The sequence below is a fragment of the Somniosus microcephalus genome, chromosome 16 (genome assembly GCF_052327205.1).
Source record: "Somniosus microcephalus isolate GS21.2 chromosome 16, FLI_Smic_1.0, whole genome shotgun sequence".
In the NCBI taxonomy this organism is placed as follows: Eukaryota; Metazoa; Chordata; class Chondrichthyes; order Squaliformes; family Somniosidae; genus Somniosus; species Somniosus microcephalus.
Genome location: NC_141002.1, coordinates 61,182,634 through 61,209,894, shown reverse-complemented (window position 1 = coordinate 61,209,894; position 27,261 = coordinate 61,182,634). Strand labels below are relative to the sequence as shown.

Here is a 27,261-nt window from a genome sequence, read left to right as displayed (position 1 = left end):
AATATATATCAATGATTTGGATGAGGGAACCAAATATAATATTTCCAAGTTTGCTGACGACACAAAACTAGGTGGGATTGTGAGTTGTGAGGAGGATGCAAAGAGGCTTCAAGGCGATTTAGACAAGTTGAGTGAGTGGGCAAATACATGACAGATGCAGTATAATGTGGATAAATGTGAAGTTATCCACTTCAGTACGAAAAACAGAAAGGCAGAGTATTATTTAAATGGTGATAGATTGGGAAATGCTGATGTACAAAGGGACCTGGGTGTCCTTGTACACCAGTCACTGAAAGCAAACATGCAGGCGCAGCAAGCAGTTAGGAAGGCAAATGGTATGTTGGCCTTCATTGCAAGAGGATTTGAGTACAGGAGCAAGGATGTCTTACTACAGTTGTAAAGGGCCTTGGTGAGACCATACCTGGAGTACTGTGTGCAGTTTTGGTCTCCTTACCAAAGAAAGGATATACTTGCCATAGGGGGAGTGCAGCGAAGGTTCACCAGACTGATTCCTGGGATGGCAGGACTGTCGTATGAGGAGAGATTGGGTCGACTAGGCCTGTATTCACTAGAGTTTAGAAGAATGAGAGGGGATCTCAGGATATGGGGTAGGACATTTAGGACTGAGATGAGGAGAAATTTCTTCACTCAGAGGGTGGTGAACCTATGGAATTCTCTACCACAGAAGTCTGTGGAGGCCATGTCACTGAATATATTTAAGAAGGAGATAGATAGATTTCTAGACACAAAAGGCATCAAAGGGTATGGGGAGAGAGCGGGAATATGATATTGAGATAGAGGATCAGCCATGATCATATTGAATGGCGGAGCAGACTCGAAGGGCCGAATGGCTTACTCCTGCTTCTATTTTTCTATGTTTCAATGTTCTATGTAATCTCTTTGGCAGTCTGTATCCATTAAGATATTTGTCAATGCAGGAGACTGCAAGAGCACGTAGCCATCTTGGGGGAATGGGCAGATAAAGATGAAATAGCACATTTTAGGAAAAAGGGAATGGAAACGTAACCTGAACCGTAAAAATTTCAAGAGTCGAAGAACAGAGAGAGAGCTAGGGGTACAGATGCACAGATTTTGAAAGCTAAACTGCAGGTGAAAAAAACTAAGTGAACAGGATTCTGGGTTTTACATATAGAACAGTGACTAATAAAGCGAGGAGGAGATGATGAATCTGTACAGGTTTGAGCCTGGCGTGTGGTTTTGGGTAACCCATAACAGTAAGGATATTGAAGACATGAAAAATGTGCTAATAGATTAACTAGGCTGATACAGACTGCAAAACCGCAAATGTAACGCCCCTATTTAAGAAAGGAGACAGAAAGCAGGCAACTATCGACCAGTTAGCCTAAAATCTGTCACGGACAAGATGAGCACAGAGAGGTCATGAGGGGAGATCGGAGAGAAACTGGAGAGAGATGTGAGTTCAGGGCTAGGGCAGGGGGGAACCTTAGATAAGTTTGGCCTGGTGGGCTAGGGGAAGGAAGGGAAGTGGCAGAGGCAGCTGAACGGATGGTCTCAATCTTAGAGACAAAGAAGTCCATGAGCTCCTCACACGTGTTGTCGGAGGTGAGGGTGGAGGAGACAGGGGTTCAAGAAGAGGGAATACGATGGCGTACTCAGAGTACAGGCAACGCAATTTCAGGGCCATTATATCATTCAAATTCTGTTCAAATTTTTCTGCATTATTTTGAGTCTTATTTTGGTTTTACATTTTAATATTTTCACTTTCAGATTTTTTTAATGTTTTTGTTCACATTTACTTCATTTAAAAAGAACTAGCTTACTTTTTACTGTTTGTATCACAATTTGTTTTCTTCAATAAAAGTTATTTGTTTTGTTTTTAAATTACTACTTTATTTTGTATCCTTTTACATATTTCTCTCCCCGCTATTGATTCTTATTTATCTACTACTACCTGAGCCTAATCACGCTCTGCTTTACACTGTATATATGCATTCATGTTACTGAGAAATTATAGGCTATATATTTTATAATAAATACTCACTGCACTCTTTCCACCAACAAAATATTGGAAGTTGGATTGTTCTTTATTTTCTCTGAATAAACCACTTCACCAATTGTGGAAATCGACTGTTTTTTGACTTGCTTGCTTGAGCTTACCATCCTACTTCAGTTTTGCCTCATTCACAGCAATGTCAATGTTGTATTTGATGGCACACCATACTTTTGAGCAACTTCAACTTTTGAAACGTATAACATTCTGACAGTGCTAGACAGACTGGATGCAAGGAGGTTGTTTCCCCTGGCTGGGGGGTCTAGAACGAGGGGTCACAGTCTCAGGATACGGGTTAGGACATTTAGGACTGAGATTAGGAGAAATTTCTTCACTCAGAGGATGGTGAACCTATGGAATTCTCTACCACAGAAGGCTATGGAGGCCAAGTCACTGAATATATTTAAGAAGGAGCTAGATAGATTTCTAGACGCAAAAGGCATCAAGGGGTATGGGGAGAGAGCGGGAATATGGTATTGAGATAGAGGATCAGCCATGGTCATATTGAATGGCGGAGCAGACTCGAAGGCCCGAATGGCCTACTCCTGCTCCTATGTTTTTATGTTCTATGTAATCTCTTTGGCAGTCTGTATCCATTAAGATATTTGTGAATGCAGGAGACTGCAAGAGCACGTAGCCATCTTGGGGGAATGGGCAGATAAAGATGAAATAGCACATTTTATGAAAAAGAGAATGGAAATGTAACCTGAACTGTAAAAATTTCAAGAGTCGAAGAACAGAGAGAGAGCTAGGAATACAGATGCACAGATCTTAGAAAGCCAGACTGCAGGTGAAAAAAACTAAGTAAACAGGATTCTGGGTTTTACATATAGAGCAGTGACTAATAAAGCGAGGAGGTGATGATGAATCTGTACAGGTGTGAGCACTGCGTGTGGTTTTGGGTAACCCATCACAGTAAGGATATTGAAGGCATAAAAAATGTGCTAATAGATTAACTAGGCTGATATGGACTGGAAAACCGCAAATGTAACGCCCCTATTTAAGAAAGGAGGGAGACAGAAAGCAGGCAACTATCAACCAGTTAGTCCGTCATTAAGGAAGTGATGGCAGGACATTTAGAAAATCATAATATAGTAAAGCAGAGTCAGCATGGTTTTATGAAAGAGAAATCATATTTGACAAATTTGCTGGAGTTCTTTGAGAATGTAACGAGCAGGGTGGATTTTTTTAAATTCATTGATGGGATGTGGGCGTCGCTGGCTAGGCCTGCATTTAGTGTCCATCCCTAATTGCCCTTGAGAAGATGGTGGTGAGCCGCCTTCTTGAACCACTGCAGTCCATATGGTGTAGGTACACCCACAATGCTGTTAGGAAGGGAGTTCCAGGATTTTGGCCCAGCGACAGTGAAGGAACGGCGATACAGGTCCAAGTCAGGATGGTGTGTGGCTTGGAGGGGAACTTGTAGGTGGTGATGTTCCAATGCGTCTGCTGCCCTTGTCCTTCTAAGTGGTAGAGGTCGTGGGTTTGGAAGGTGCTGCTAAAGGAGCTTTGGCGAGTTGCTGCAGTGCATCTTGTAGATGGTACACACTGCAGCCACAGTGCGCCGGTGGTGGAGGGAGTGAATGTTGAAGGTGGTGGATGGAGTGCCAATCAAGCGGGCTGCTTTATCCTGAATGGTGTCAAGCTTCTTGAGTGTTGTTGGAGCTGCACTCATCCAGGCAAGTGGAGAGTATTCCATCACACTCCTGATAAAGGGGAACCAATAGATGTCGTGTATTTGGATTTCCAGAAGGCATTCGATAAGGCGCCACATGAAAGGTTACCACACAAAATAAGAGCTCACGAGGTTGGGGGTAATATATTAGCATGGATGGATTGGCTAACTAACAGAAAACAGAGAGTCGAGATAAATGGGTCATTTTCAGGTTGGCATACCCATCTTAGACTGGGTATTATGTAACGAGAAAGGATTAATTAGCAATCTTGTTGTACGAGGCCCCTTAGGTCGGAGCGATCATATGATCGAATTCTTCATTAAGATGGAGAATGAAGTAGTTGACTCAGAGACAAGGGTCCTGAATTTAAATAAAGGAAACTACGATGGTCTGAGGTGCGAGTTGGGTAGGATTGATTGGGGAATGTCACTCAAAGGGTTGACGGTGGATAGGCAATGGCAAACATTCAAAGACCGCATGGATGAACTACAGAATTTGTTCATCCCAGTTTGGCATAAAAATAAAACAAAAAAGGTGACTCAACCGTGGCTAACAAGGGAAATTAGGGATAGCATAAGATCCAAGGAGAGGACATATAAATTGGCCAGAAAAAGCAGTAAACCTGAGGATTGGGAGCAGTTTAGGATTCAACAAAGGAGGACAAAGGGATTAATTAAGAAAGGGAAAATAGAATATGAGAGTAAGCTTACAGGGAACATAAAAACTGACTGTAAAAGCTTTTATAGATATGTGAAGAGAAAAAGATTGGTGAAGTCAAGCGTAGGTCCCTTGCAGTCAGAATCAGGGGAATTTATAATGGGGAACAAAGAAATGGCAGACCAATTAAATACATATTTTGGTTCTGTCTTCACAAGGAGGACACAAATAACCTCCCAGAGATGTCAGGGAACATAGGGTCTGATGAAAGGGAGGAACTGAAATAAATCAGTATTTGTAGGGAAATGGTGTTAGGGAAATTGATGGGATTGAAGGCCGATAAATCCCCAGGGCCTGATAATCTACATCCTAGGGTACTTACGGAAATGGCCCTAGAAATAGTAAATGCATTGCTGATCATCTTCCAGCATTCGATGGAATCTGGAACAGTACCCATGGATTGGAGGGTAGCTAATATTACCCCACTATTCAAAAAAGGTGGTAGAGAGAAAATGGGGAATTACAGACCGGTAAGCCTGACATTGGTAGTGGGGAAAATGCTAGAGACAATTATAAAAGATGTAATAGCAGAGCACTTGGAAAACAGTGACGGGATCGGATAAAGTCAACATGGATTTACAAAAGGTAAATCGTGCTTGACTAATCTACTGGAATTTTTTGAGGATGTAACTGGTAAAATAGATAAGGGGGAACCAGTTGATGTGATGTATTTGGACTTTCAGAAGGCTTTCAATAAGGTCCCGCATAAGAGATTAGCACATGGGATTGGGGGCAAGGTATTGACTTGGATAGAGAACTGGTTGGCAGACAGAAAGCAAAGAGTTGGAATAAACGGGTCTTTTTCCGAGTGGCAGGCAGTGACTAGTGGGGTACCGCAGGGATCGGTCCTTGGACCCCAGCTATTCACAGTGTATATTAATGATCTAGACAAGGGAACTAGATGTAATACCTCCAAATTTGCAGATGACACAAAGCTGGGTGGGCGTGTGTGCTGTGAGGAGGATGCCGAGAAACTACAGGATGATTTGGACAGGTTGGGTGATTGGGCAGAAGCATGGCAGATGCAATATAACGTGGATAAATGTGAGGTTATCCACTTTGGTGTCAAAAACAGGAAGGCAGATTATTATCTGAATGGCAATAGATTGGGAGAAGGGGAAGTGCAACGAGACCTGGGTGTCCTTGTGCACCAGTCGCTGAAGGTAAGCATGCAGGTGCAGCAGGCGGTTAAGAAGGCAAATGGTATGTTGGCCTTCGTAGTGAGAGGGTTTGAGTACAGGAACAAGGATGTCTTGCTGCAGTTGTACAGGGCCTTGGTGAGACCACATCTTGAGTATTGTGTGCAGTTTTGGTCGCCTTATCTGAGGAAGGATGTTCTTGCCATGGAGGGAGTTCAGCGAAGATTCACCAGGCTGATACCTGGGATGGCAGGAATGACGTATGAGGAGAGATTGGGACGATTGGGCTTGTACTGAGAGGGGATCTCATTGAAACTTATAAAATTCTGACAGACTAGATGCAGGAAGAATGTTCCCGATGGTCGGGGAGTCCAGAACCAGGGGTCACAGTCTAAGGATAAGGGGTAGGCCATTTAGGACAGAAATGAGGAGGAATTTCTTCACCCAGAGAGTGGTGAACCTGTGGAATTCTCTACTACAGAAGGCAGTCGTGGCCAATACATTAATTAAATATATTCAAGAAGGAGTTGGATATATTTCTTAAGGCTAAAGGGATCAAGGGGTATGGGGAGAAAGCAGGGACCGGGTACTGAATGTGGATGATCAGCCATGATCGCATTGAATGGCGGAGCAGGCTCGAGGGGTCGAATGGCCTACTCCTGCTCCTATCTTATATGTTTCTATGTCTATGTTTCTATGTAACTAGTGGGGTGCCTGCGCAGGGATCAGTGCTGGGGCCTCAACTATTTACAATCTACATTAATGACTTGGATGAAGGGACTGGGTGTAATGTAGCCAAATTTGCTGATGATACAACGATTGGTGGGAAAGTAAATTGTAAGGAGGGCACAAAGAATCTCCAAAGGGATACAGATACGTTAAGTGAGTGGGCAAAAATCTGGCAGATGGAGTTTAATGTGGGAAAATGTGACGTTATCCACTTTGGTAGGAAAAATAAAAAAGTAAATTATTATTTAAATGGGGAGGGATTACAAAATGCTGAGGTACAGAGGGAGTTGAGGTCGTTGTACATGAATCACAAAAAGTTAGCATGCAGGTACAGCAAGTAATTAGGAAGGCAAATGGAATGTTGGCCTTTATTGCAAAGGGAATGGAGTATAAAAGTAGGGAAGTCCTGTTACAACTGTACAGGGCGTTGGTGAGACCACACCTGGAGTACTGCGTACAGTTTTGGTCTCCTTACTTAAGGAAGGATATACTTGCATTAGAGGCAGTTCAGAGAAGGTTCACGAGGTTGATTCCGGAGATGAAGGGGTTGTCTTATGAAGAAAGGTTGAGCAGGTTGGGCCTATACTCATTGGAGTTTAGAATAATGAGAGGGGATCTTATTGAAACATATTAGATTCTGAAGGGGCTTGACAAGGTAGATGCAGAGAGGATGTTTCCCGTCGTGGGGGAAATCTAGAACTAGGGGGCATAATTTCAGAATAAGGGGAAACCCTTTTAAATCGGAAATGAGGAGGAATTTCTTCTCTCAGAGGGTCAAAAATCTTTGGAATTCTCTTCTCCAGAGAGCTGTGGAGGCTGGGTCATTGAGTATATTTAAAGGTGGAGATACAGATTTTTGAACGATAAGTGAGTCAAAGGTTATGGGGAGCGGGCAGGGAAGTGGAGTTGAGGCCAAGATCAGATCAGCCATGATCATATCGAATGGCGGAGCAGGCTCGAGGGGCCAAATGACCTACTCCTGCTCCTACGTCTTATGTTCTTATACCAGGAATGAGAGGATATAGTTACGATACTGGACTTGAAAACAAGGACTGTACACAATTCAGCAGCGAATATTAACAGGATATCCAAAACAAGTGTTCAAAGTTTGAAAGGGTTTGAGAGGGTAAATAGTGAAAGATTATTTCTACTGTTTGGTGAATCAGTAACAAGTGGACATAAACTGGTACAAAAAGCATAAAGGGGGAGGCTAGAAGACAAAGTATTAGAATATGGAATGCATTACCACATTTGGTGACTGAAGCAGAGTCATTCCAAGAGGGAATTGGATAAACACTTGATAAATAAAAATATTAGAAAGTTACAAGGAAAGCAAGTAAATGGTATTACCTGCTGTGATGCGGAGCTAGCACTCACACAGGTAACAAAGTGCTGTCGCTTATTTGTGAATTCAAAGATTTTTTTTTCCCGTCTTAAAAGTTTATTTTACACTTTGACATGAAAGAACAAACAAATGTTGTTCAACATGGCCGAATAAACCTAGTGTGCAGGTGTGGTGGAATGTGCTTAAAGTGAAGATACCATTGAACTGAGAGCATAAGCAAGAAAAATAATGGAAAAATACATGAGGTTTATTAACTAAAGCAACTTCAAGAAAGGTAGCTGGTTATAAATGCATCAATATTGACATTTTTTATATTGTAACTAGGCAAATTTTATTTCCTTCACAGGTGGTATCCAAGAATGGGACACAGCAGCGAAGTGGTTGTTGCCTACCTAGCATCCTGGATGAATACAGCTGCTGCACATTTCCTGTTGAATAGAATATTTCTCCAATACATACATAATCTACATGCACAAAGGTTACTATGTATACTACGGTCTGCAGTTCCCTCTGTATTTGTGCCAAAATAGCCTCGTAATCTGGGCACAAACAAATCACGTGGCTTCAAATAAATTCGCAGAATTGTGCAAGTAGCAGGAGTTGAGTCAAATTTTGGCTGTCAGTTACGTGTGTAACTAAATACACCCACGTCACCTCGATCTTCTACATCTGTCTGTGAAACCCTCTGTCGGAATGAATCTCTGCCCACAAAACTGGTCACAACCCCAACTCACAAATGCAAGTATCCTCCAACTGCACTTGTTTGGTAGTGCAAAGCGAGGTGGTCTCTCAACATTTTGCAACAAGATTTTGAAGCACAGCAGGAAACAATGCCATTTTCTGGTCTTTTAATTACAAATTTTTTGAGTGTTTTTTTAAAAATTGATCCTCACTGAGACCTTCTCTGTATTTTCTGTTTCTTTTTACGCATTTATATGGCATATAAGTATAAGTCACATTAAAAACTGAAAAGCTTCCTTGATTGCAGGTACTTAAACATGCTGTGCTTGATGTGCATGAATGATCATAAAATGAGTTGAAACTTAAATTTTAAAACTCAGCTGGTGTAGGTTCGGTGTTTCCTTGGGCCACGATCATTTCTGCTGATTGATGCCCATTTACGCCCATTTTATGTTCGGGCGTATTCTAATGAGGTTGGGAGGATACTTGTACGTAATTTGACATCGGCAGAATGGGTGCAGCTTTGAGTGCAATTTCAGTTGTAACTTCCTGGTTGCGCCCGTGGAGGAAATTCCAGGCCTACGTGTACTACATACTCAGAACAACAGATTAAGTAGGAGTGTGTGATGAAACCAGTAACAATTCGAGAGGTTGCCCTTGTAATTTATCCAAATTTCTGTCAGCTGTAAATGCTCTTTCAAACCTTTATAAAAAATATTTTTAACTTTAACCACTGGACTTTATCTTTCATGACCCCTACAGCATCCTAATTTATTATGGAGCTTTACATCAAGTGATGTTTTTTTTTCCCCCAAAACAAATGACACCAGACAAGGGTTATATTGACATCAGCTGAAATCAAGACAGGGTTATATTTATTCCCTCCAACTGATCACCCTGTTCTCCACTCCTCTGCTGAAGATGCTGACTCATGTTGGGGTACGGTTCCAAGGAATCTAACTGCCCTCTGCCACCTCACGCAGGTGGCCAGACTTCATACAGGAAACTTTGGTTTATCCGGAGGTTAACTGTCCGGAATGCTCGAGCCACCGGCAAAAATCAGGAGCCATTTCGTTAGGTTTTTTTTCTTTTCGTTGCTTTTTTTTCCACCAGTCAGGCTCTGCAAGGTCTCGCTGAAGCTGTTGCTAAGCTACAGAGATGCTTGCAAGGTACGGCCGACTGTTTAGAAGCTGTTGCTAAGCAACAGGGTTTGTTGCCAGTTGCGGAGCTCAAAATCTCCGTATGTTTCAACATTAGCGCTGGTTTGTCCGGCAGTTTTGATGGGACGGCAACAGCTCGGTCCCGTCGGTGCCGGATAGCAAAGTTTCCTGTATATGAACCCAGACAAGTGGTGACAGGCTATTCAACTATAGTGGGCATTCACAGTGAACTCCCATCCGATCCAGATGTGCACTTTCCTGCAATGCTCATCAGATAGCCATCGGGAGCAAGAGCTATAGCAGATTGTCCCCTCTCTAGCTCAGAGGTGCTGAAGCTAATTGTAGCACAAGTTGAGATCAAGCTGGGATCAACCTGGGACCTTCCTTCTCTCCCACGTACACTTTCATAGAAATATCCCACTGTACTTGTGTGGGTGTGTATAAATCTCAATTACAGGCAAGCAGAATAATCACAGTAGTAGTTTCAGTTAAAAAGAGAAAAAAAGTTGAATAAACTATAACAGACGTAACATCAACATATTTGTAAGAAGTCATGAGAATAATTAATCTAATTAGCTCAGTTCCAATGACTGCATTGCTGAAAAGCAAAAAACTACACGGCAGGTTGTAAATGCTCCCAATAGTATAATCTTTGCTGTAGAACTACTAATTCCATTACGGCTTCATATGTCATTCTGAATAATTAAACTATACTTTAGATTGCAATCAATAGTTTTCAGTTACTCAAGTAAAAAAAATTGTCTTGTAGAAGCACACAGTATCTATCTGTTCATTGCACAACCTGTTGAATCTCAGATAAATGTAGGTATGCTTCAGCAGTTACTCTTAATAGAACGACTTTCATTACATCCTACTGGTGCACTGTCATTAGGAGGTTGAATTCCCTTTGTTTTCTGAATTACTTGAGTTGCAATTATGTAAGCTGTAGCATTGTCTAGCTTGCAATGTTTTGTGAATGTTTGGATTTCTCAGAGTATAATACAGTCGGATAATGTTGAAAGCTGTATTGCATTTAGGCAGATGTGATTTTAGCTTTCAACACACGGCATTCAAAAGAGTGCTGAATGGACCCTTGTGCCGTAAGTGTTTTAAGCCTAAAACCTTCTCACAACCTTACTGAACATGTGGTACAGCTTTTAAGTCCGATTAAGGAATACAATGATATACTAGGCTTGATTAGACTGCAGTTCCCAGAAGATAGGCAAACTGTGCATCTTAAAAACCATAATTAATGGCTGGCTTAAAACAAGATCCATGAATTTCCTTGTCAATTTATGCTGGAACAGGTCAATTAAACCCATTTTCTGACAGTCTTGACTCTTATCTTTTTTCATTTTTGCTGATGAATTACCGCAATCACTTACTAGTCTTTTTTGCTGAAGCTGCTCTCGAAGCACTCGGTCTTCAGGTAAAACATCGCACAGAAGGTAATAGTCCGCTTGTTCCTCTATCAAAACAAAGAATTTCCAGTTGTCCAGTACCAGCTGATAATAATGTTCGCTGTAAACCTATTTTAAATTTCCATCTTACTTTGCATTTTAAATGCTCTGTTTCACCTTAGTTTTTCCCAAATTTTTATCTATTGTAATCCATCCATTTTACTTCAATGTTGCAATCTATCTATATCTTGGTACAGTACAAGAAAATATGTTCAACAATCACAAACTTACAGTGAATCATTCATTAGTACACTTAAGGCTAAAGGGATCAAGGGATATGGGGAGAAAGCAGGGACAGGGTACTGAATTTGGATGATCAGCCATGATCTCATTAACGGAACAGGCTCGAGGGGCCGAATGGCCTGCTCCTGCTCCTATCTTCTGTGTTTAAATAAGTAAGAACTGTCTCTTTCACATACTTCAAATCTGACACACTTACCCTCAGGACCTTGGGAGTTGGTTCTTATTACACTACAAAAATCTGTTATTGGTTGGTCAATAAGCCTTTTCTTCCAATACAAAATGTACCTTAAAACAAACCAAAAATAAAAAATAAGTCACTCTTTCATTTAATACTATCTTTTTGCCTGTTAATTAAAACTGAACGCTCCCTCCCCTTAAATCTTAAAGTTAATTCTGGAAAAGAGAAAATCCTGTGTCCTTGCAGAGGACTAATAAACTAAAAATTGATTAGACTCAAGGTATGAAAGCCTTTGTTATAATCCTGAAAGACTGCCTTCGATTCAAATTAACTAAACTTTGTAGGGTAATATTCTCAATTGATTTACAAATGATACCTGGCTTAAGAAAAACATTCCACTGGAGCTTTCATGTTATCAAATATATATGACTTTGGTGAATTGGATGATGTACTGTTATATCGCGTGATGCACAATTCGGTGGCCTAGAAATTGCAGTCAGAGGCGTACCTCTGGAGCATGCCTCAGACCCGCGAAACAATTCCGAAAGTACCTTCAGGCGCCCAGGTAGCCAAGAGTTGCGGTCTCAGGCCTCCAGGCGGACGGCAGCGTAAAGGCCCACGGATCCCAGGGACGCGGGCGGTTCGGAAGCGCCCCTGGGATCACGTGGGCCTGGTCCTCCAATGACAAAGGAGGATTCAATTTCATTCATTTACAAAGGGAATACCCTAATGAAATCCCCAAATAATTATACAATGTGCAGAATTCTAATAATTATACAACATACTGAATTGCAATTTTATTCATAAGTTCCTTCATTGCACCAAACTCAATAAAAATTTTATTTTTTGATAAATAATTTTAAACATCTTAATCCAGGCCAATATTTGCATAAACTCATTTAAAGTGTATGTGCATAATTTTGGATTTTTAAATGTTTTATTTAAGCCTTACATATATCCTTACGCTGATGCAAGCAGACCCTACGCCTGCTTTTACTAGCCATAAGAGTTGCATGGACAATTGCTGGGCAGTTGTTGGGCAAATAGCCCAACTCTGCATCAGCAATACTCAGTTTTCAGGCGGTTCGGATGATCTGTCAAGGCATACCGTGACAGATCGCAAGTTCTGGGTTTTGCACATGCACAGTTAAACGTGGAAATCCGGAAGTTGCGGGGCCTTTCCAACAACAACTACTTGTATTTATATAGCACCTTTAACGTAGCAAAACGTCCCAAGGCGCTTCACAGGAGTATTAAAAGACAAAAAAATTGACAAAGCCACATAAGGAGAAATTAGGACAGGTGACCAAAAGCTTGGTCAAAGAGGTAGGTTCTAAGGAGCGTCTTAAAGGAGGAAAGACAGGTAGCGAGGCGGAGAAGTTTAGGCAGGGAATTCCAGAGCTTAGAGCCTAGGCAACAGAAGGCACGGCCACCAATGGTTGAGCGATTATAATCAGGGATGCTCAAGAGGGCAGAATTAGAGGAGCACAGATATCTCGGGGGGGGGGGGGTTGTGGGGCTGAAGGAGATTACAGAGATAGGAAGGCGAGTCCATGGAGGGATTTGAAAACAAGGATGAGAATTTTGAAATCGAAACTTAACCCAGAGCCAATGTAGGTCAGCGAGCACGGATGATGGATGAACAGGACTTGGTGCGAGTTAGGACACGGGCAGCCGAGTTTTGGATGAGCTCAAGTTTATGTAGGGTAGAACGTGGGAAACCAGCCAGGAGTGCATTGAAATAGTCAAGTCTAGAGCACGGTGGCATAGTGGTTAGCACTGTTGCCTCACAGTGCCAGGGACTCGGGTTCGAATCCGGCCTCGGGTGACTGTCTGTGTGGAGTTTGCACATTCTCCCCGTGTTTGCGTGGGTTTCCTCCGGGTGCTCCGGTTTCCTCCCACAGTCCAAAGATGTGCGGGTTAGGTTGATTGGCTATGATAAATTGACCCTTAGTGTTAGGGGGATTAAATACGTGGGGTTGTGGGGATAGGGTGGGATATGTGTTGATGTAGGGGTTACGGGGATCGGGTGGGATATGTGTCGGTGCAGGCTCGATGGGCCGAAATGGCCTCTATCTGCACTGTGGGGTTTCTGTTCTGTTCTGTTCTAACAAAGACATGGATAAGGATTTCAGCAGCAGATGAGCTGAGGCAAGGGCAGAGACAGGCGATGTTACGGAGGTGGAAATAGGCGGTCTTGGTTATGCTGCGGATATGTGGTCGGAAGCTCATTTCAGGGTCAAGTATGACACCAAGGTTGCGAACAGCGTGGTTCAGCCTCAGACAGATGTTAGGGAGAGGGATGGAGTCAGTGGCGGGGATCGAAAGCAATGGCTTCGGTCTTCCCAATATTTAATGGGAGAAAATTCAAGCAGTCTGACAATTTAGAGACCGTGGAAGGGTCGAGAGAAGTGGTGGTGAGGTAGCACTGGGTGTCGTCAGCATACAGGTGGAAACTGACGCTATGTTTTCGGATGATGTCACCAAGGGGCAACATGTCGATGAGAAATAGGAGGGGCCCAAGGGTAGATCCTTGGGGGACACCAGAGGTAACGATGAGGGAGCGGGAAGAGAAGCCGTTGCAGGTGATTCTCTGGCTACGATTACATAGATAAGAATGGAACCAGGAGAGTGCAGTCCCACCCAGCAGGATGACAGTGGAGAGGCGTTGGAGAAGGATGGAATGGTCACCCATGTCAAAGGTTGCAGACAAGTCAAGAAGGACGAGGAAGGATAGTTTACCTATGTCACAGTCACATGTCATCTGTGACTTTGATAAGAGCCGTTTCAGGGGCGGAAACCTGATCGGAGGGCTTCAAAGATGGAATTGCGGGAAAGATGGGCACGGATTTGGGAGGCGACAACACGTTCAAAGACTTTGGAGAGGAAAGGGAGGTTGGAGATGGGGTGGTAGTTTGCAAGGACGGAGAGGTCAAGGGTTATTTTTTTGAGGAGAGGAGTGATGACGGCAGATTTAAGGGAGAGGGGGACAGTACCTGAGGAGAGAGAACTGTTAACAATATCAGCTAACATGGGAGCCAGAAAAGGAAGTTGTGTGGTCAGCAGTTTGGTGGGAATAGGGTCGAGGGAGCAGGAGGTGGGTCTCACGGACAAGATGAGCGCAGAGCGGTCATGAGGGGAGATTGGAGAGAAACTGGAGAGAGATGTGAGTTCAGGGCTAGGGCAGGGGGGAGCCTTAGAGGAAGTTTGGCCCGGTGGGCGAGGGGAAGGAAGGGAAGTGGCAGAGGCAGCTGAACGGATGGTCTCAATCTTAGAGACAAAGAAGTCCATGAGCTCCTCACACGTGTTGTCAGAGGTGAGGGTGGAGGAGACAGGAGTTTAAGAGGAGGAAATACGATGGCGTACTCTGAGTACACCATCGCAGGCACCGCAATTTCAGGGCCATTATATCATTCAAATCCTGTTCAAATCTTTCTGCATTATTTTGAGTCTTATTTTGGTTTTACATTTTAATATTTTCACTTTCAGATTTTTTAAATGTTTTTGTTCACATTTACTTCATTTAAAAAGAACTAGCTTACTTTTTACTGTTTGTATCACAATTTGTTTTCTTAAATAAAAGTTATTTGTTTTGTTTTTAAATTACTACTTTATTTTGTATCCTTTTACATATTTCTCTCCCCGCTATTGATTCTTATTTATCTACTACTACCTGAGCCTAATCACGCTCTGCTTTACACTGTATATATGCATTCATGTTACTGAGAAATTATAGGCTATATATTTTATAATAAAAACTCACTGCACTCTTTCCACCAACAAAATATTGGAGGTTGGATTGTTCTTTATTTTCTCTGAATAAACCACTTCATCAATTGTGGAAATCGACTGTTTTTTGATTTGCTTGCTTGAGCTTACCATCCTACTTCAGTTTTGCCTCATTCACAGCAATGTCAACGTTGTATTTGATGGCACACCATACTTTTGGGCAACTTCAACTTTTCTCTACGACTAAAACCTGTTCATTAACAATTTATTTGCTACAATTTCCACATGCTTTTGCCTTGCCATTTCTCCCTTGTTCACTGCAATGTTAAAATAAATTTTACTCGAATTAGGTACAAGTCATGCATGCGATAGCCCAGAATTGGATTGGATATAACAAATTACATGTACATTACAACGAGGAATCAAAGTCAGATGCATACAATAGCAGCCACTGACAGTTTGCAGTGGTATGCATGGCTCAGACTGTGGTGTGCAACTTAATACACGATGCACCAATTTAGGCAGTGTAAGCAAAAGTATTACAACAGATTTTTTTTATATAGATCTATAATGCTAAATCCAATGTAATTTGATACCTAGGCCCTGGGACCATGTTAAAAACATAAAATGCTGGAAATACTCAGGTCAGACATCATGGCCCAGATTTTGTGTTGAGAATAATGGTGAGGCGAACAGAGCACACCGTTATAATGGAGTAAATCGGATAGCAAATTCCAGAGTCATGCACATGCGCAGTTAAACGCGGAAATACGGAAGTTGCGGTCCGAATTTTTCCTGTCTGTCTCTTATCTCTCTCTCTTAAGCCCATCTTTTTTTCCCCCAATCTTTATGTTGCTTTCTGTGCACAATTTAAATCTAATTTATAATTCCTGGTTTGTACTTCCTGCCTTTCTCAGTGAGGATTCTTCAATCTGATTGGTTGAAGAGCCTCGCTGTTTCTTATCCCACTCACACACGCCACAGGTGCCCTGTAGAGGGCGCTGCGCTGGAACAGACGCCTGATTGCAGCAAGTTTCCGCTCAAAAGTCTGCGAAAACTCTGTGGGCAGTTGTCAGTGCAGTGAACGGTGTGCGCCATTCCTTCACTGCTGACCGCAAAATCCGAGCCCATGTGTGGAGAGAATAGGCAAAATGTTTCTTGTACTGTTTCTTCCTCAGAACTGGAACATATTAATTTAGTACAGGAAGCTTTCGATTTACCAGCACCTAAATAACCGGAAATCTCGGTTAACCGGCAAAATTCAGGAGTAGGTTTTACTTCATATTTTTTTGCCTTCTTCCATCTGTGCTGTGCAAGGGTGTGGCTGCAGCTGTTGCTAAGCTACAGAGACGCTTGAAACTTGAGGCCATTGTTCTACAGTTGTTGCTAAGCAACAGGGTTTGTTGCTTTATACGGAGCTGTCAGCTCTCCCTATCTTTTACGATAGCGTTCGGTTATCCGGAATGTTTGATGAACCGGCACCACGTCGGTCCTGTCCGTGCCGGATAAAAAAAAGTTTCCTATAAAAACTTAATCTCAGTTTCCAAAATGCTATAAGTTCAGATACCTGGCCGTCAATTATGATGGGTATGGAGCCTGACCGTAGATGACCCAGACTGCAGAGAGTAAGCATGAACAGATAGAAATGAATGCTCTGAGGTACGGTATGTTGCGCTTACTAAATTATTTGGGGCTAAAACATAAATCAAATATTCAGAAGAGAGAAAAGTGATTTTCATTTCTGTTCTCCCTTCCCTGTGCGGCCTAACTGCAAATACTTACGAGAGGTCAGTAAAGCCACCAGTACTAAGATTCACCCAAGTGAGTTGGTAAGCAAGCGCTGTACTGTTGTACTACCAGATCATAATATGACAATTTCAATTACTGCTCCTTTTACGGCAAAATTTATGTCGCCCCCCCAACCTGTTCCAACTGTCATCTGAATTGATTCACTGAGGTGCTTGGATATGATACTGTCAGTTAAATCAATTCCTAGGAGTCGAAATAATGTCACTAGCCATCTCATGTATGCGGGCACCTGTAAATTGACACGAGAAATAAAACTGTCACATGAGAAATAATAATATTTTGGTCAGAACTGCAAGGAGAAATAGTCCTGGGATTCTAACCCACAGGAGGACCACTGCTGTTTTGGGGCTGTGAAACAGATTTGTACCAGTCTAGTATAAACTACAAATCTTAGCTGCAAATCAGAAGTGAGCAGATCCTATAGGTGAATAATTTAATACCACCTGGTGCATAAAATGAAAATGTGATAACTGAATATTCCTGGGTGGAGGATCAAATTTTATGCATCATGACCAAAACTTAAGTACATTTTCTCCAGGATTTAAGCTATCTCAAGGTTAAGGTAAGATCATGGGAGACTCCTCAAAACAATAAAACTTTACTTAAAGCCAGCATTTAACCTTGTAGCATGCTGTGCTTTTTAATGCTATTTATTTAACTGTTTACGTGCCAAGGGTGTAAGCTCCAATTCAGCCTTGAAAGTCATTTCTCCTGTAATTATCCTGTCTAATATGATCATTTTCCCGGGCTTCCGGTCACTTTAATTCTTCGCTCCACTCCCACTCTGATCTCTCTGTCCTCGGCCTCTTACACTGTTCCAATGAAGCTCAACGTAAGCTCGAGGAACAGCACCTCATCTTTCGATTAGGCACTTTACAGTCTTCTGGACTCAACATCGTGTTCAACAATTTCAGACCATAACCTCGGCCCGTATATTTTTTTCCCCTTTTTTCCTCACATAGCAGCTGTTGATGATTCTGCCATCGTCATTTACACCTCATCTAGAGTCATCCTTTGTTTCTTAACTTGTCTCATTACCTTCTCCTTTTGCCTTGCACCATCATCCTTTTTGTCAGTTAATTTCTCCTGCCTTCCAGCCTATCACAGTCCCTCCCTTTGTTATTTCCTCCCCTCCTCCCTGTCCCTGCCCCACACTTGCTTAAAAATCTGTTAGTTCTCTAACCGTTTCCAGTTCTGACGAAACCGTGGCCCAGAAATTCGGGTCGGGGGCTTCCCGCGGGTGCAAGCCCCCGACCTGCACTTACCTAGCACACTGGCCGTTGAGCTGTGGGCCCGTGTGGGATTCCGATCCTGGGCCTCCTCCAACTGCCGGCGCGCAGTGCTTGCGTATCCCAGGGGCGCAGTTAGTTCGATGCGTCCCCTGGGATCATGTGGGCCATGGAGAGCCAATGGTAGCAGGGAATGCTTCATTCATAAGTTTGACAGGAAGAGCTGTCAAACCTATAAATACTATAAGCCCTAAAACATCACTAAAATTTCAAATAAATTTTTTTTTAAATCACATTTTTATAAAATAACTATAAATTACATGAAATAACTATTTTAAACAATAATTTAAATTTTTGAAAAAATTAATTACATTTTCTAACGGGGCTAAAAATAAACTTACCTTTCTTTAAAGTATTTAAAAATAATAAACCTGTGGAAAAAATGTTTTAATTTTAATTAATTCACCACTTACCTTGTTAAAAGCAGGCCTTGCGCCTGCTTTTTAAAAGTGTAACTGCTGGAGACTCTCCGGCGCACGCGTTCCACCTGTCAACCCCTTCTTTCAGGGGAACGGAAGTGCCGGTTTCCGCATGCGCAGTGCATGCACGAAACCGGCACGTTCATTGGGCCTACGGGTGAGTACCCCGTGCGTACTCACCCGTGGAGACCCGAATTTCTGGGCCGTTAACTCTGTTCCTCTCTCCTCGATGCTGCCTGACCTGCTGAGTGTTTCCAGCATTTTCTGTTATTTCAGATTTCCAGCATCCGCAGTATTTTGCTGTTGTATGATAATTTTCCTGATGGCTTTTAGAAAAAATTATGTTAACCACCCAAAAAGCTGTTGAATAGACAACACTAGATCTTCTGAAACAGAACAGCACTCATTTGTTTGGATTAAAGGAGGGAATCAGCCCAGCAGGAGCCACAATGGAGTAAACTTTACTTCTTGAATGAAGTACAATTTTATGTATCTCTATATTGCTTAGACATATCCAATGAATATGCACAGCATTGGTTCAGGAAAGTTGTTGTTTGCAAGTAGGTTGTGCAATACCATGACCTAAGCCCTCAAGTATGTGGCTGAAGCACAAAGCCATGGGGTTTTTAAACAAAATTTGTTTTTTAAATAAATTAATTTCAGCATAAGGAAGCTCACCAATCTAGGGCTAGCATCTTCTCAATGTTTCTAAACCTCAGTGCAAAAATAAATTTTATTGCTTAGCCTCAGCTCCCATTTTCCAAGTTTTGAGGTTAAATGGCACCTATCAAATTTCTGCACCCAGCTTTGAAACACACAGAAAATGGAGGCCCTAATTGAGAGAACAGCCACCTTGTGGTGAACCATTTTTTAAAATTTTCAGTTTAATAATTTCCTTCCAGAAAACATTACTGGCTGTAAAATTGAGCTACTTGAGGATAAGTTAGTTCTTATCCATTTTTTTTTAAAATAAAAAGGAATGTAGAAAAATATTACATTTTTAAAACATAGTTTCCAATGTGAAGGTTGTGCAAGAAAACAATGACCAATATACTTATGAAATAATTAAATTGCTGCCTGCAATCACTTCAGTACAGGTAATTGCTTGAATTTCAGAAAAATCATGAACACATTGAAGTAGCAAGAGATATTCTCAGGTCCTTATGGTTACGATTTATTTATATATTTTTTGTGATATTATGCAGAGGTAGTCTGGGACCTAGAACAGTTTCTGATGTTTACCATGGTGCTGTCCCAGGGTTTTGGGAGGATATTTATTAACTGATGCTACTACTCGAGCTGGGGCTCAACATACATCCTTACACAGTCTCCCACGTGCGATGCTACAACTTCCAAATCAGTAACAGTCAAGGCTGCTTTCCCCTCTATAGTTCTGCAAACTGATTGGTCTGCTCACTGCTGCAAGGTCATCCTGGAATGCAAAGGTAACTCCCAGAATTTTTTTTTCTCCACTACCAACAGTGTCCTTAAATACCTTTTCCCGTACCCTCCACCTTTACCTCCAACAAGTGCAGGGAACTCATGGACTTCTTCATCACTGGAATTGAGACCATCTGTTCAGCTGCCTCTGCTGCATTCCCTTTCCCACCATGCCAACCTCACCCAAAATTCCCCCTGCCCCAGCTCTGCACTCGCATCTTCCTCTACTTTCTCCCCTATCTTCCCTCATATCCTCTCTGAGCTCATCTTGTCCATGAAATGCACCGCCAGCTCTTTCAACCCCATTCCCACTAAACTGCTGACCATCAATGTTCCCTGTAATTTTTGTTGCGTGCATGGCCCTTTTAAGGGGTTGCACGGCCCATTCACAGTTTTACACATGCTTTAATAGTGCAAAAGCCGGTCCTGGGTTGCGTGGGACCGGCAGAGAGCTGTGCGGCTGCGCAGCTTATAGGGAACGTTGCTGACCACCCAACTTGCTTTCCTGACACCCCAATGCTAGCTGACATTGTAAGTAGGTCTCTTTCTTCAGGTACTGTCCTCCTCCCTTTCAAAACCACCATCATCACACTGTTCTTCAAAAAACCGACCCTTGGCCCCTATGTCCTTGCAAACTACCGCCCCATCCCCAACCTCCTTTACCTCGCCAAAGTCCTTATACATGTCACCTCTTTCATTGCTCATCTTTCCCGCAACTCCATGTTTGAAGCTCCCCTATCTGGTTTCCTCCCATTCCACAGCACTGAAATGGCCCTAATCATGTCACAAATGACATTCGCTGTGACATACTATCCTTCCTCGACCTTCTTGACCTCTCTGCAGACGTTGACATGATCACTGACATGATCGAGCATCTTCCACCAACAGCTCTCCTCCGTTGTCCAGCTCAGACTGCCCTTGCTGGGTTCCACTCTTACCTATGCAATAGCTTCTCTTCCTGCCCCCACTCCATTACCTCTGAAGTCGTCCAAAAATCCATCCTTGGCTCCTTCCCCTTCCTGATCTACATGCTGACCATTGACAATATCAGCCAAAGATACGGTTCCAAATGTATTTTGACGACACCCAGCTCCTACCTCTCTATTACCTCTTTCAACTCCTCCACTACTTCTGTGTTGTCAGACTGCATGTCTGACACCCAGTCCTGGATATTAATGACCTAGATAAAGGACCAAGTGTAATCTATCCAAGTTTGTTGATGATACAAATCTAGGTGGGACAGTAAGCTGTGAGGAGAACACAAAGGGAGAGAAATTCGGTGGGCTGCACCACCAGTTAGCGCCTAAAGAGGGCACTCAATGGCTTTAGCGCCACTGGCCATGCCTCCCGCGATATTTAGCTGGGGCGCTAATGGCAGCGTTAGCCTGTTGCGCTGCGCTGCCACCAATGACGTCATCGGTGTGCACAGCGCCCCGCTACCGCCCCAATCGCGATATTTGGCAGCGACCGCCTCTGTAGCGCCGCTCGCTAATCGCGCCCGGTTCACGGGGTCTACCTGTGGCGGCAGTGGCACAAATTAAGGTGGAGGTGCGGGGCGGCCGTTTTTTTCGGCGGCCGCCTGCCAGCACCTCCGTCCCCGGCCTCCTGTTCTCCCCCCGCGGCATTGCCGAAACATAGGCAGAAACACCTCCTCCACACTGATCCTGAACACGGGAGCTCCCCAGGGTTGTGTGCTCAGCCCCCTTCTGTACTCCCTGTTTACTCACGACTGCGTGGCCACGCACAACTTCAACTCCATCATCAAGTTTGCTGATGACACTACCGTTGTAGGCCTGATCACAGATGGTGATGAGACAGGTTACAGGGAGGAGGTAAGAGCCCTAGGAGAATGGTGCAAGTACAACCACCTCTCCCTCAACATCAGCAAAACAAAGGAGATGATCGTGGATTACAGGAAACGGCAGGGGGAGGGACACACCCCAATCTACATCGAAGGGGCTGAGGTAGAGAGGGTCAGCAGCTTCAAATTCCTGGGTGTATTCATTACGGAGGGCTTAACGTGGTCTCATCACATCGACGTTGTAACCAAGAAGGCATGCCTGTTCTTCCTCAGGAGACTGAAGAAATTTGGAATGGCCCCCCAGATTCTCACCAACTTCTACCGGTGCACCATCGAGAGTATCCTGTCCGGCTGCATCACTACCTGGTATGGCAACTGCACCGCCACAGACCGCAAGGCTCTACAGATGGTAGTGAAAGCTGCACAACACACTATAGGAATTAAACTACCTGCTGTGCAGGATATCTACCCCAAGAGGTGCCGGGGGAAGGCCCTGAGAATCATTAAAGACGCAAGTCACCCCAGCCACAACCTCTTCGCCCTGCTCCCGTCCGGTAAGAGATACCGAAGCATACGGTCTCGTACCAACAGGTTTCGAAACAGCTTCTACCCCCAGGCCATAAGACTCATGAACGATTAATTTATTATTATTTATTACTGTTGTTTTATTTATTACTGTCTTTCTATTAGTATTTCTATTTGTATTTTTATCATTGTTATGCCATATTTATTCCAATGTTGGGAGGACTCGTAAAAATCAACATTTCATTGTGCAGTACACACGTCTGTTGTATACATGACAAATAAAATTGAATTGAATTGAATTGCTTTCCGAGAGCCCGGCACTTCTCCTCGGTGCCGGGCTCTTTTGCCGGCACTCGCGATCGCTCATCGCGCTGGTGCAGGCCCCTCCCCCTTAAGAATGGGAGGAAGGCCTGCAGTACCGCAGCGCGCCGTGCCGCAGCGTGTGGTGCTGCGGCACGTTGCGCTGCGATATTCAGTTTCAGCGCCCTAAGAGGGACGCGGAGCGCCTCGAGCCTCGCCCCGTGTCCCTCTTGGGGCGCTCAAGCTGAATTTCCGGCGATCGCTGCTGCTCCGATCGCAGCGCAAAATCTGGCGCCCAGGCGAGCTTGGCGCCCCGTTTGTGGCTCCACCCAATTTCTCCCCCAAAGAGTCTGCAAAGGGATATAGATAGACTAAGTGAGTGGGCAGTAAGGTGGCAGATGGAGTATAATGTAGGGAATGTGAAGTTATTCACTTTGGTAGAAAGAATAGAAAAACAGAATATTTTTTAAATGGTGAGAAACTATTAAATGTTAATGTTGAAAGAGATTTGGGTGTCCTCGTGCAAAAAACACAGAGTTAGCATGCAGGTACAGCAAGCAATAAGGAAGGCAAATGGCATGTTGGCCTTTATTGCAAGGGGGTTGGAGTACAAGAGTAAGGAAGTCTTGCTACAATTGTACAGGGCCTTGGTGAGACCACACCTGGAGCACTGTGCACAGTTTTGGTCTCCTTATCTAAGGAAGGATATACTTGCCTTGGAGGTGGTGCAACGAAGGTTCACTAGATTGATTCTTGGGATGAGAGGGCTGTCCTAGGAGGAGAGATTGAGTAGATTGGGCCTATACTCTCTGGGGTTTAGAAGAATGAGAGGTGATCTCATTGAAACATACAAGATTCTGAAGGGGATTGACAGGGTAGATGCTGAGAGGTTGTTTCCCCTGTCTGGAGAGTCTAGAACTAGGGGGCATAGTCTCAGGATAAGGGGTAGGCCATTTAAGACTGAGATGAGGAGGAATTTCTTCACTCAGAGGGTTGTGAATCTTTGGAATTCTCTGCCCCAGAGGGCTGTGCATGCTGAATCATTGAGTATATTCGAGGCTGAGACAGATAGATTTTTAGACTTTAGGGGAATCAAGGGATATGGAGATCAGGCGGGAAAGTTGATTTGAAGTCGATTATCATCCAAGATCTCATTGAATGGCGGAGCAGGCTTGAGGGGCCATATGGCCTACTCCTGCTCCTATTTCTTATGTTCTAAGGTACTGGTGCAGTGGTTCTCCACTAGTGTGGTCAGGGGGATTGTGAAAAATTCTGCACATTCATAAGCCTCTGTGCACATCACATGGGCAGATTTAAAAATATATAGGCCATCCTCATCCAAACTTCTTGCATTGATAGAGAAGTATTGTACTGGGATAGAAGCATTGTATGGGGACATTTAATTGGACTTTGGTTGCTTTTTCTTCCTCAGGCTCAATTCTTTACCAAAGTGGAACATGGATACTGTTATTAGAAATGCATTTTCTTTTATAGATAGAAATCCCTTATAACAAGTCTTTGCTGATTTACACAAAGGCTAATGCCACCATACAAAAAAGGCACCGTATACATTTTCAGCTGCATTTCTTTCTTGTACATCTCAGAAGCTAGTAAACTTTACAGTTTTGTAATCTGTAATATACTTGCTGAGAGACTTTTAATCTCCATTATCATTCAATATGCAATTGTGTACATTCACCCAGCATCATGCAAAAACAGAGGGCCCAATAACTGAGAATAAAACGTAAATCATCAAACCTTCTAAAATCGACAATGAGCTTCACATCAGCTATCACCAGTTTGTGTTCAAGGATCATGTGTCTGAGTAGCTTTTCCTGCTCTTCTGCAGGATAACATTCTTCACAAAATATGCAAGGTAACGCCAGAGAAGTGAACACATGAGCAGTGCAACATGGAGACTCTGGCAAGGAGAGGGGTTCCAATATCCAGTCTTTGTTTTCTGAAAACAACACCAATACCACTGCATTAGTTAACTGAATAACACTTTCAATCTGTGCCGTTATGTCCTTTCATTTAGTTATTTGTCATTCTTTCTGCCTGAAGGGAAAAATTGCAATGTTTTTGATCATTTGGGTTCAGTCCCAACATAGTGGTTGTGAAATGCATTTGAGTGCATCAAGGACTAGGGTGGATGCTGACTCCTGTTCAATATAACAAGAGGTGCCTGAAATCAGTACCAGCATACATACATCAGAACTGCTCTTTTCTGCTCATAAGGCACGTCAAAGACTGCTTTCTGAATATGGCAAGTTAGAATTTCTCCTCAAGTCATGTTGATGGGGGAGGAAGAATAGTTTACACTTTCCAAGAGCGAGTAAATTTGTTTCATTGACATGAGGCGTTTAGGCATTGATATGGTTTATCTTTCAGGTTACAATAATCAAGTGTTTAATAACGTGTGAATATTCAGTGAGCAATTTATGATTATGGCAAGTTAGAATTTCTCTGCAGCTGTTACATTGTGGTAGCCTGATGTGAAATCCCCTAGTTTAGTGCACATGCAGTGGAAGTAGGTTAGCTATGATTTTACAAGTCCCTGAACAGTATGTTTTTGGTGTGTATATCCACATTATTTTCTTAAAAGTTTACCATCTCCCTCTCCTTTTTGCTACACAATCAATTTATAAAATAAACCAGCAAAGCTGCCAAATAGAAAACAACTCAAGTCATTTATAAAAATGCTCGCAATAGTATCAGCGTAAAAAGCATATTTGTTTTATCTCATAAAAGGTTACAAAGGGAGGAAATTGGATTTGAGGAGGTAGCTCCAGTCAAAGTGTGTGGTAAACCACTGTTTGTATTCCACTGTGTACATGCCTGGACATGCCTCGGCTGACTCCTCCCACAAGTCCTAGTATAAAGGTGACTGCTCCCCAGCCCCCTTTGTATTCTGGACCGGTCGACCACTCGAGGCAGACCTTCATTCTTTTGTTAATAAAAGCCTTTAGTTACTCTCTTAACTCTCAGTCTTTAATGAGTAATTGATTGCGCATCAATTTTATTAACAAATTTTTATAATGGAGAAGATCCTCACACCAGCATGCCTGGACTTAGATCATCGGGAGGCGGACTCATCCACCAAGTTTACTCACTGGCTTAAGTGTTTCGAAAAATTCCTGACCGTCTCCGCAGCAATCAAATCGGACGAGGACAAACTGGATGTCCTGACCTCCAAAGTGAACCACCGAGTGTACTCGGTCATCCAAGACGCGACCTCGTACGCGGACGCTATCAAGCTCCTCAAGGACCAGTACACGCGCCCAGTGAACGAAGTGTACGCCAGGCACCTTCTGGGGAGTCGTAAACAACAACCTGGGGAATCGACCGTGGAATACCTTCAGGCACTGTCTGTGCTTGGCCGGGCCTGTGGTTGTAAGGATGTAAAGGCCGCCGTGTACACAGAGGAACTTATCCGGGACGCTTTTGTAGCGGGCCACAGATCCAATTACACCCGACAGCGACTGTTGGAGCACAGTGACCTCGACCTCAACAAGGCCTCTGAACTCGCACTATCACTGGATGCAGCCTACCGGGGCATGGATGCCTACTCCTCTGCACCGTGGACGCTGCGGGGAATGACAGCCTGGGACACGGTAGGACCGCCTCATAGCGCCGTGCCACCCCAGCCACGGCCCAACTACCACAGCAGTGTCCCAAGGCCAGACAGCAGTGCCCCAAGGCCAGAAATGCTACTTCTGTGGCCAGGCAAAACACCCCAGAGCACGCTGCCTGGCGAAAAACGCGATCTGCTCGGGCTGCGGGAAGAAGGGACACTACGCTAACGTCTGCAGGGCCAAAGCCACCCGAACCCCAGCAGCGCTGCGTGTGGGCCATGCAGGCCGCCATCTTGGGCCTCCCCGGCCATGTGCGAACCACCGGTACAGCAGCCATTTTGGACGCCTCCAGCCACATGGGGATCATGGACGCCGCCATCTTGGACGACAGCCGGAACGCAGCAGGCCCCCAACACCGCCTCATCTGATACCCGCAGCGACACACCGACCCCTACGCTGGCATCCGTTACACTGGACCAAGCGAGACCGCACCAGCTGGCCAGCTCCACAATGGACATTAAGGTAAATGGCCACGATACAATCTGCCTTTTTGACTCTGGGAGCACGGAGAGCTTCATCCACCCCGACACGGTGCGGCGTTGCTCTCTCCCAGTCCTGCCTGCGCACCAGCGGATTTCTATGGCCTCCGAGTCCCAGTCGGCGGACATCGGCGGCTACTGCGTAGTGACACTCGGAGCAGACGGGACCGTGTACGATCATTTTAAACTTCTGGTCCTGCCCGACCTCTGCGCTGCCGTCCTGCTGGGGTTAGATTTTCAGTGCCACCTTAAAAGTGTTACGATGGCGTACGGTGGACCCCTACCCCCACTCACAGTCCGCAGCCAGCAGCTCCCAAATTGCCCGCTGCGCACCAGGTGCCACCTCTCCACACTCAGAGTCACCCCCCCGCCACTGTTTGCTAACCTCACCCCCGACTGTAAGCCCATCGCCACAAAGAGCAGGCGATACAGTGCCGGGGACAGGGTTTTCATTAAAACCGAAGTGGAGCGGCTC

At 43.9% G+C, this 27,261-nt stretch overlaps 1 protein-coding gene across 1 annotated transcript in view; it reads right to left on the bottom strand.

The window, feature by feature from the left end:
• The window catches only part of znf277 (zinc finger protein 277), an 82,109-nt gene that overhangs the window by 50,361 nt on the left and 4,487 nt on the right, over nucleotides 1–27,261 (bottom strand). Inside the window, exons 2-4 of the mRNA XM_086009131.1 lie at nucleotides 24,431–24,632; nucleotides 11,379–11,467; nucleotides 10,865–10,947 (exon numbers count right to left, since the gene is read on the bottom strand). Coding sequence (XP_085865257.1) covers nucleotides 10,865–10,947; nucleotides 11,379–11,467; nucleotides 24,431–24,632 — 374 coding nt within the window. The remainder of the gene's footprint in view (nucleotides 1–10,864; nucleotides 10,948–11,378; nucleotides 11,468–24,430; nucleotides 24,633–27,261) is intronic.